At 41.7% G+C, this 10938-nt stretch overlaps 1 protein-coding gene across 2 annotated transcripts in view; it reads right to left on the bottom strand.

The window, feature by feature from the left end:
• Positions 1-10938, bottom strand: part of znf407 (zinc finger protein 407) — a 157316-nt gene that overhangs the window by 82239 nt on the left and 64139 nt on the right. For both annotated transcript variants that reach the window (XM_005743245.2, XM_013913384.1), the window contains exon 5: positions 8758-8832. In XM_005743245.2, the coding sequence (XP_005743302.1) occupies positions 8758-8832 (75 nt within the window). The remainder of the gene's footprint in view (positions 1-8757; positions 8833-10938) is intronic.

Below are 10938 nucleotides of genomic sequence, written 5' to 3' on the forward strand. Positions count from 1 at the left end.
TGTGTGTGTGTGTGTGTGTGTGTGTGTGTGTGTGTGTGTGTGTGTGTGTGTGTGTGTTAATCACCTTCCCCAGGATATATCCACGACTGCCGCTTGCCCGTCCAGCTTACATTAATTTAATCGCTGCTCAGCTAATTCATTGATTAATTGGTTCATTAGTGATGCCTGGCAACATCCGTTTCTCCTATGACAGTCTGATGTTTCAATAGAGAAGAAAAACAGGCTGGCAACAGCCCAGTTTTTCCACTGTCCCACTGTGCATAATGTCCACCGCTGTCAACAGTTAGCCGCACAATTGTGTCACTGAATAACTGCCTGGTTTTCTGCCACAGGATGTGAAATGAATACGAAGGTGAACTGTGCACATTCTCTGTTCTTGTCTGGTTGAGTAATGTCACTTGGGCTTCAGCAGTGGGTGACATCATTCTTAGGGAAAGGAAAACTTAAAAAGTTGGAGGGACTCTCGGCGCTGCACTACCCAGATGAGGTAGGTGTTGTTATGAGAAGATGAACTACTGCTGCAGATTAATTCTGCAAGTCAAGGTCACGCCGCTCTGACATGACGAGTGGCTTCCAACTCTTGGACGAGCTGTCGACTCCTAACTATAATTATTATTAGTAATAGGAGTCGATAGGACCCCGCTGCACCCTGCGACAAGGAGCTGGATGTTAGAGTGACCAACAACAACACACAGCCTCTATAGAAGCGCTGATGTAACAGCACTGATACCCATAAAGTGGCTACAGCGTGCACGACCTCTGACCGCTCTGCTTGAAGACACCAGCTTAAATTTATAATTGGCATTTTGTCACGGCAGTGCCTCTCAAGCATTGGCATTACTGGGCTTTAACTAATGTTGAGTAAGACCACAAGGGGTAGAGATTTTAGCATTAAACTGTGTCAGCTTTTCAGAGAAGCAACATGCCTCTCTCACACCCCTACAAACACACACACACACGTACACACACAATTCTGCACCATATGCCCATGACAAGTGCATAAAAATCGTTCCCAAGCGATAGCACAGGCCAACCCATAAAAACTTAATGCACCTAATTTTCCAGTAATCAAACTTTTATAGACTGCGATGGCTTTTAAACTAACAAATTTTAATTATCGCTTAATTTTAACAGCAATATTAACGCGATCCCTCATTCTGCGAGTGTTCATTCTCCATGAAATATTGAGTAGGGTAAACAGGGAGGAGCTGTCCGCTGGCTGCTGTTCAAACAAGCAGCCAGCAAACACAAAGGTGATCTGGGGGTCGGTGAGGCCTTGCCAGTACCTCGCCAGGAAAATGTGGACTGCACAGACCTCTGGGAAAATTGAGCCTTTTCTTTTTCAGTTCACTGAAATTGGACTGAGAAGTACATTGCATTGAATTTTGGTCTATTGTGATTCTTTTATGCCATTTTCATATTATTAAAGAAGAAGAAAAAGCAGATTTGGGGTTTTTTTTCCGGGGGATGCTTAAGAATATTTCAAAATCCTTGACTACTTTTAAGTTAAGACCTTGCTGCTGTTTTTTTCTTCCATGCTTCTTCATGCTGTTTTTACATTCCTGCTTACACAACTAGCAGCACAGGATGTTATTGACTGCTGCCCTTGGGTGGCTGAAAACTAGGCCTTACCACCCAACACCAAACCAGAGAGGCAAAGTGCTGACACAGGCAGATAAGGGGAGGAAGAAAGAGAAAGATTAAAGAGCAGATTCATTATCAATAATTAAGGGAAAGGATTTATTCTAATGAATTAGGGGTTGTCTTTATCTACTCTTTATCTCCCCATCACACCACTAACTCTCTCCTTTCCCTCCCCCTCTCACAAATACGCACATGCCCTTGCACACACATACACACACTGGTTCGTGGCTTTTGTGTGACTTGACCCCTGCATGCTCCGTGCGGTCCATATTGCCACCATGCTGGCTCTAGGCAGGGCTCTTCCGCCCCCGCTCCCCGATTCCAGGCTGGACCGTCTCGGCCCTCTGTGTAGGGGCAATATGGCCGCACTGCATGGCACGCTGGGATGCGGCTGCGAGCCCGGAGCCCAGCACCCCCGAAGCCAGATGCCTGCTCGCCAAGTTTGGCCCCTGGCACAGCAAATTATGTATCAATTCTGTCACGTGAACATAGAAAAATATTTTCAGTGCATTATCTAGAGTAGAATAGTGGTTCACCGACACATCAGGGCAATTTTCAAAGCTTAAAATAACGTCATGGAATTGCTGTCCACTTCCGATACTGTGTGGTATTTTTACAGCTGATTTTATTCTACACATCAGAATATGCACCGATTACAAATGCAAAAAAATAAGAAAAAAAAGTGGGACAAATAAATTTATAGCATATTTTCCGCACACGTCTCGCTGCAGTCATGTAATGCTGGATGCTCTGAATATCCCTGCCTTCGTTTTGTTAGTCATCACACCTGGCCTGCATGCATCATGCTAGCTATTTCTGGATTGTTGTTCATGCCTTTTCACCTGTTTCCTTCGGAGGGATTTTACCACCCGCATATTTGGCACAGACATACAGCAGTGCTAGGAGAAACAAAAAATAGCAACTGCACTTGCGATCAGAAATCTCCCAAAACACTGAAATCACTCTCTCCAGCTGCTTGTATCATGTGTTACAGCCCCACCACCCCACCCCATCTACTTAAAACAAATATATCTTTCTTCTGGGTTGTCAGCACTGCTGTTTCAAGAGTGATGAGTGTATTAGTTCAAGGAGTTTATTATTACAAGCGTGAAAATGGCAGGCGTTTTAACAATTACCTACGAAAACAGGTATGCGAGACAGGTCAGTAGTCTTTTGGCACCCTGTTTTCAAAGAACTAATTACAAGCAGTTGAGTCAAGGTCGATGCTGTCTGTCACGCTCTCGAGCCACTCCCCTGTTATTAAAGGGTGGATTTAAGGTGCTTGCAGACCCCACAGAACAACAGAGAACACACCGAGAGGTTCACCAAGTTTATGAGGGTAATATACAACAACAATAAAGAATAAGGGAAAAGAAATCGCACTGTGTTAAACAGTCCTAGATAAGTTCCCTTAAAAATCTTGAAACACACATACATGTGTGTTTCAAGATTTTTCAAGATTTTTCAAGATTTTTCAAGTGACTTCATACTGGAAATGATTTCTGTATATATATATACAGAAATCATTTCCAGTATGAAGTCACTTGTTCATATATAAAGTATCAGGGTTGTTACTTAAAAGATGTGATGCTCATTATTCATTACTGACTTCAAATGTGATTGTCCCTCCATGTTTCTCCTCAGGGGCTGTTAGTCTTTGCTGTACTAGTCAACACCAAACACTCAAAACCAATGACTGCAACCTCTCCAGATTCTAGCTGCTTTCATAATCAGGATAACTCTATTGTTCTCCTGCGAGTGAGCATTTTTGATGTGTAAAACCAAATCAAAATCAAAACCAGCAGGGATACTTTTACACATTTCAGACACTTTGCAATAATTTTTCCCACTAGGCTTGCTCAGACCCTGCATCCGTTAACCGAATAAAGGAGATTATGTATTCAGATGAAAATGGGCTGAGGAACACGGATAACTCAACTCAGTGAGATATTACAAGTGGGCGCAAGAAAAGAAACAAATTCTTATTATCATCCCGAGCTGTAATGCAAAATATTACAATGTAAACCTTTTGAGATGACTGCGAGCTATTAAGTCAGACACCGTGCAGCCAGATTATTGTAAAACTAGGAGGACACGTGGTCCTCCTAAGCATATTTCTTTGAGAAAGCGCAAACATACGAGCAGATAAAAGGACAAAAAGCCCTCATCTCCGCTCGATGCCTGCAGTGAGGAGTAGTGGTGTGACTGAGACGAAGACCTAGTTGTGTCACTTTATAACAGTTCAGGCTCTATCTCGCTCTCTCTTTCTCTCTCGCCCAGAACCTGTCAGATAGTTGGGAGTCTGTCATCACACCCTTCCTCCCCTCCAATTCATCTTCCTCATTTTTTTCTCCCCACTGGGGTTAGAACAATATAAGCGTCTAATATTAGCCGTTTATTATTAAGTCAGATCTGACCATTGCTAGCCCACCGCTGCCCAACACATTCATTAGTAGGACGTGATGGTAAGGAAAGAGGAGAGAGGAAAAGAGAATATCATAGAGGTATCGGCATAATTTCTATTTATAACTCTTCATATGAAAAAAATCATTTAGATCTACATATTCCTTTCATGTGTATGGGTTTTCTGTGTTGTTCCGTCATCTTCAACCCTGGGTCAGAAGCAGGGAAAGAAAGTGGTCTCCATATGACAAGAAGATTTGTAGTAATCCTTATTATACACTTTTAGTTTAGCTTAAATTTCATATTAACAATTTAGAAAACAGGAAAAGCCATCTACACTTCACTGAAACTGCCAGCTTCCAAATTTCTTTGATCCGAAGGAGGCCAAACAGATTGGATGTTGAACTTCACAAGAAGCGTGATACGAAAAACTGTCGGCAATGTCAGGCTTAAAATTCACATCAGTAGAACTCCTCCTCACAGATACCCCCGCAAAACAACTTGGCGTTTGAGATCCCAGACAGATTTGGCTAAGTGGGACCCGGTGTAACCGTCGGCTACTCAGGTCTTTTCCTCCTCCTCTCTTCCTTTGACTAACAGATCTCCCCAGTGTTCTAAAAATACCTGGTGAACAGGGCTGTAGAGATGGTGATGAAACTGCCTCTCTGACACTGTCCCACTGCAATCCATCTCTCCACCGCCTGCCAGCCAGCATATGTTTGCAATTGGCTCTCCCCAACAACCCCCATTGCCTCTCACCCCCCACCCCCCTAGTCCCCAGTTGCTGGTTCAGATACCCACCCCTACACACACACACACGTGCACAAGTCCCCATCCTTTACCTCTCCCTGTCTTTCTTTCTCCCTCAGCTACTGTCCTCGTCTCCAGGTCTAGGCTTTCAAAACCAGTGCAGTTATCAATCACCAAGGCAGCACTGTCAGGTCAGCCCAAACCATCTCTCCCTCTCTGCCTGTCTCTTTGTCATCCCATCTCTTTCTATCTCCTCTCAACTCCTTCTCCCTCTTCCGTCCTCCATCCTCTGCCTCCTCTCTTACACTTGCCCAAATTTGTTCCACTTAAAAAGCCCTCCCCAATGACCTTGTGCTAATTAAGCTGCACTGTGTTAGAAATATGATGGTTAATTAATGATGAGATAAATTCTGTCTGCGGGACTGTCAGAAAAATGATGACACTGTGTTTTACAGGTTTAAATAGAACAAACCTTGTGGCCGTCCTCCGTCTAAGTGTGCATGTAGGTGTGTGTGTGTGTGTGTGTGTGTGTGTGTGTGTGTGTGTGTGTGTGTACATATGTGTGTGTGAGGGCGGCTGTGCGCACGTCTGCACATATTTAAAAGGAGTGCAACAAACAATGAGAGAAAATAAGAGATAAAAGAATGAGCTTTTGCTGGTAGAAGTGGAAGTAAAGACTTTCTTTGCACTTGCCCATTAACATAACTAAAATATTTACTACACATATGTTAATATAGGTGCAGTATATGTTAATTTATGTGTGTGCTTATGTGATGATATCTGGCATAATACTTTAGAGTTCAGCAAAATGTAGGTTATTTTTGTTCCTATCTCTTAAGCTAAACACACTCCAGCTCATTTAAAAGTATCAATATTATTATTCCAGTCACTGCCATGTTAGTGTTTGGCATGACAAGTGGCCACAAGTGGATGAGAGGGTGGTGGTGCTAAGTCAGCTAACACTAGCTAGCGTGGTGGAGGTGCATCCACAGTGTGCATATCTGCTAATCAATGCTAAGTGACAGAATACCAAAATAACAGAAGAACTATCAAATGTCAAACTGAAGAACTTTGTGGTTGGCCTGTCCTGTACAGCACGTCATGTTATTTGTCAGTTGGCTCCACTGATAATCCTCCAAAAGGCTCCAACATGGGCAGGAGGTCCAGTTTTATGACTCAAATTAGAAGAAGTGAGGCCTAAGCGACCATTATTGGCTGTTATACAGCTGACTGTGCCGCTACATCTTTCAGTTGAAGCAAACAAACCTTAAATTTTGCTAGCTCTGGGACTATCAGACTGTTAACATACTTTTTAAAGCTTTTTAAAGTAGGGCATTTTAACACTGGTGTCTATTGGGATTGACTTGTGTCTGAAGACATCCTCTAGCGGCTTCTCCACAAACTGCAGTTTGAAAAGCTGAAATTAAGCATTAGCACAAATTAGCACGGGGCCTTGTTGCATTTGGGGGCAAAAGTAAGACATAGATAAACCATTAGCCTAGTGCTGGTCAACTAAATATAAAGTTCATCTTAATAATCACAAACATTCAAAACCTGAACTAAAAGCTGATGCTTTCATGAGTTTTAGGAGTCTTTTCAAACTATCAAGAAGTCACTAATGTGGGGGACACAAGAAGTATACTCAAAAAGATACCAGGTTTCATGCACAAAACACACCTGTTTATAAATCTGGCTGGTCTCTCTTTTAAATTTGTGCCACTCACAAGTTCAAGTCAGAATGGGAATCTAAAAATTGAAGCTGTGTGGTACCAAAGCACACAGGAAACAACTAGTAGGAAAATCTTCCATATTTAAATCAGGTGTAGTTTTCTGTTTTTTGTTGTGATCTTTTTAAATTACAAATCATGTATGAGTCCAATATTATTGTGGTAGCAAAGCTGAATTTAAGTTGGACACGGCCAGCAATTGCTTCCGCAGTCTGGATGTTAAACTTTGCCTTTTAAGTTATGATAAATTCTGATCCCTTTTATAAATGTTATAAAAAAAGATCAGAAATAAACTGAGACATGAAAGGAAAGCAAAGATGGGGAAAAAAATATGAAGTTTACCCAGTCTGGCCAACAAGACATAGTTCTTTTGCTTTCACAGTTGGCCTTGTAGACAAGACGCTAAAAAGCAAATGTGATTGATTTAATAAATGTTTAAGTGATTTTTCAGAGGCGATACTTCTTGTTACCATTACTGTGGAGAAAGTATAGTTTTTGAAAAGAAGTCTAGACAGCGATCAAGACTTTACTCTGATCAAATAACGAGAAGTCTGAAGAATTTTCTGAGCAAAGTCCTTTTCAAAAGTTGTTTAAAAATGAAGAAAAACTTGCATGAATTACAGCATTGTTTGCATTTACTGGGAAAATGCCACCCCAGTACTAAAATCTTTTCTACTGCAGTTTTCATCTCTGAATTTTCTATCAAGTCCACCAGTACCTCAGGTTACGGCAGATGGTCCGACATTATTCATGCATGCCTGTTACCTCTGTCTTTTCTCTTTATGTAGATTGTAAAACTCTCTGATTTGATGTCTCTTAACTTTGGTCCTTTTTTAAAAAAAATGATTTCTTTAGATGTTAAATTATATGACTGCTGTTTGACAATGTAAACAGGAGAGACATCTGATCTGTCGCAGCAAAAACAAGATTTAACCCTTTTAGAAAAGCAAAACTGGTGGTACTCTTGAATCTCCTTTTTGTATCTGTATCCTGTTTTTCATTCATTTCTCAGTGGACATGTGGCAAGTGTAGAAAAGATATTGCACCCCACGTTAATTGGTTCAAGTTCCCTGTAAGGCAAACATCAGGCTACATGGTTGTAGTGGACGAGTCACATATGTAAATGTATGTAACTGAGAGGCCATATGTATGTATACTGTTACATAAGAAAAAGCATGGAGTTCTGTCAACAGACCTTGGATAAATAAAGGTTACGATAACAAAAAAAACAAATGTGGATGAAACAGAGACTTGAAGCAGTTGAGGATATGAGGATTTGTTTCCATCTAATCCAGATGAACAGCTGACAGTAGGAATTTAGATGATAATGTCTGAGAGATGGAGAGGCATCTGGTCGGGATGCTTACTTCCATATCTGAAGCCACTTGTCATATCTAATACTGCACGTTGTCAAAAGTATCAATTTGGTTGCGGAGTAATGAAAAAGTGGGTCTGTTTCTATTTTAGCGGCTTGCTTGACAGATTGAGAGGTGTTTAACGTCTCATTTTGACTTGTCAGGGTGGAGGAGGGGGGGCTTCACAACTTCATCTCCTCATCTTTCGTTTTCTCACACACACACACACACACACACACACACACACACACACACACACACACACACACACACACACACACACACACGCAGACAGCAGGGCTCTGTTTCTGATAGACAGGGCCAAGCGGGAGACATTGCGCATACACAGAGACACACACTCGCGTGCACAGACAGAAATGGTAAAAGAAACATCATTCATCTCTAATTCAAGAGGGAGAGCAGAAAGTAAGATGAGGGAGAGAGCCAGATAAAGTTTGACAGAAGAAAGGGATGCAAGCAAGAGAGCGAGGAAGACAGAATGAGTGAAAGCCATTTAACTCATTAGGGAAAGGGAGGATCTCAAGTTATATTTAACTTGAAATTTAACTTGTGGGAAAATTTTGTGCTTAAAAGCTTGCAGGCCTCCACCGGGGTTGTAGCAGTCATCCTCCACCATCTAGAATTAATTGCCTTCTGTATCGCTTACTTTCATTTCTCAAAAACACAGATGCTTGGAGAGCCAGGTAAAGAAATACTTTTTAAAAAGGTTTACTTCTTTATTTGCCGACAGGTTGTTATGCACGAAAGTTGGGAACACGCAGAAACCGTTCTGCACGCGATCCAAATAATTAATTTTTCTACCAAACTGAAAGCTGAGCATGATGTGTGGAAAATTCTGTTGCATGTGTTTAATTTACCTCTCTTTACGCTGTCCAACTCCATGTTTTCCCAGCAGATGGGTGCTGAGGTGTTTCTTCATAACAAAGGCCCACCTGCAATACACGAAAAACACAATGCCATACTTTTAACAAAGGAGTTTTAACGAAATTTTATGCCACTTTAAAAACACATTCGAACCAATCAGCACTCGTGGAAACCTTTATACACTCACTGGCAACTGTTCCAACTGCTCATTAATACAAACATCTAATCAGCCAATCGCATGCCCAGTGACTGTGAATTTAGGCATACAGCTATGGTTGAGATGACCTGCTGAAACTGAGAACTGGAAAGAAAAGTGATTTGAGTGGCACGGTTGGTAGTGCCAGACGAGCCGATATTTCAGAAACTAATGATCCACTGGGATTTTCCCCACAAAACCATCTCAAGAGTTTACAGAGAAGGGATGCCACTCCTGTCACCCTGTTCTTTTCTTTGTTTTTATCATCTTATCGTCTAGCTAGCTACTCCCTTATTCACAAGGGGTCACCACTGCAGGTAGCATGGCATTAAAAAAAAAAGGGAGTTTTTCATTGCCTTTCCATGCCGAATCAAACCGACAACTATACTTGTGGCTGTAGCTCAGGAGGTAGAACACGTCATCTACATCTACTGATCGGAAAGTTAGTGGTTCGATCCCTGGCTCCTCCAGTCTGCATGCCAAGTATCCTTGGGCAAGATACTAAGCCCAAGTTGCTCTTCGAGGCATCCAGTGGAGTATGAATGTTAGTCAGGAAGCACTAAAAAGCTTAGAAAAAAGTGATTGGGTAAATGTGGCATGTTGTACAGAGCACTTTGAGTACTCCGGGAGAGTAGAAAAGCGCTATATAAGAATGAGCGTATAAAATAGTAGACTGTGCTAAGAAACCTTTTCTTGACACTCTAACAGTGTCCATGTGTCAGACCACTGACTCTGGTGTACTGAACTTAATAAAAAAGAATTCTAGCAAATCCTGTTGTGTGCATTTTCTAACTGTCAGTTTTAACATTAAAGGCTTTAGTACTATGTGTTGCCAGAGGCGCAACAAGTTTTAAATGTTCACAGTTCACATAGTATTCACTGTGAAATGTTATTTCTGATGTGCAGATTTAAACTAAACTACTGGGCCATTGTGAGGCCACTTACTACGTGTCTTCCCTGCTCTCTCTCGCCCTCCTTTCCCGTCTTCCTTCCACTGCCCTCTCTCATTAAAGGCTAAAAAACACCACAGAAGTAAGACAGAAGTGTCCTAAAAATAATATCTCAACTGAAACATAATAGTTATGTAGAATGATGTCCTCGCAAAGTCTTTGTTTTGGTAATCTATTTTTCCCTTTATTATGAGGGATTGTCTTTTGCTTGTCTTATGTTTTCCAACTGTTTTAAATAACTGCAAGACAACATGAACCCATCCTTCTCTTACATATGTCGTTTTTGATAATAAACAGGTTTGGGTAAATAAGTACTGCTGTAGGTGAACTGTTCAAAATGCTGTACATAAATGTGTGGTACAAATGTGTACACATATGCGAGGATTTATAAGCTTGTGTATCTGCAGTACTTGCAGTAGCACGCATACACACTCAAACATACCAGGGTGCTGTCGTCTGACAGTGACCACAATGTCCTGACTTTGTCGAGCGCCCTGAGTTTACCGTGTCTCCAAAACAGAATCTGAAAACATAATGAACGGATGACAAGACTAACTACTCTGACATCCAAGCAGCTTCACCAGTGTTTTCATCCCCTGGCCTTTTCATTTAGCACCCATCACTTCCCATTACTGTGCAACTGAGAGACAATGACCACATCTGAGAGCTGAGGAAGGAGCTACATAAAAGAGGCAGCGGGAGTTGAACCAACAGTCATGTGGTCGGCACTGTCGCTGCACATGCTTGGTTCCCCCGAGTCTCGCTCCTCCCAATTTCTTTTTTCTTCATATGGATGTTTTCACTTTTCATTTCTTTGCAAGGACATCATTCTATTTTCTCTTCAGCTAGCCCGTTTGTACCTTTTTGAAGCTTTCAGTCTCTCATGAAGCAAAAGCATAATCATTTCACTAATTATGTCACTACCCCACTCTACCCCAGCTCCTCCAACGTCTGGACACACACACACACACACACACACACACACACACACACACACACACACACACACACACACACACACACACACA

The sequence above is a fragment of the Pundamilia nyererei genome, unplaced genomic scaffold (assembly GCF_000239375.1).
Source record: "Pundamilia nyererei isolate P.nyererei 1_Seehausen unplaced genomic scaffold, PunNye1.0 scaffold00129, whole genome shotgun sequence".
Classification (NCBI taxonomy): domain Eukaryota; kingdom Metazoa; phylum Chordata; class Actinopteri; order Cichliformes; family Cichlidae; genus Pundamilia; species Pundamilia nyererei.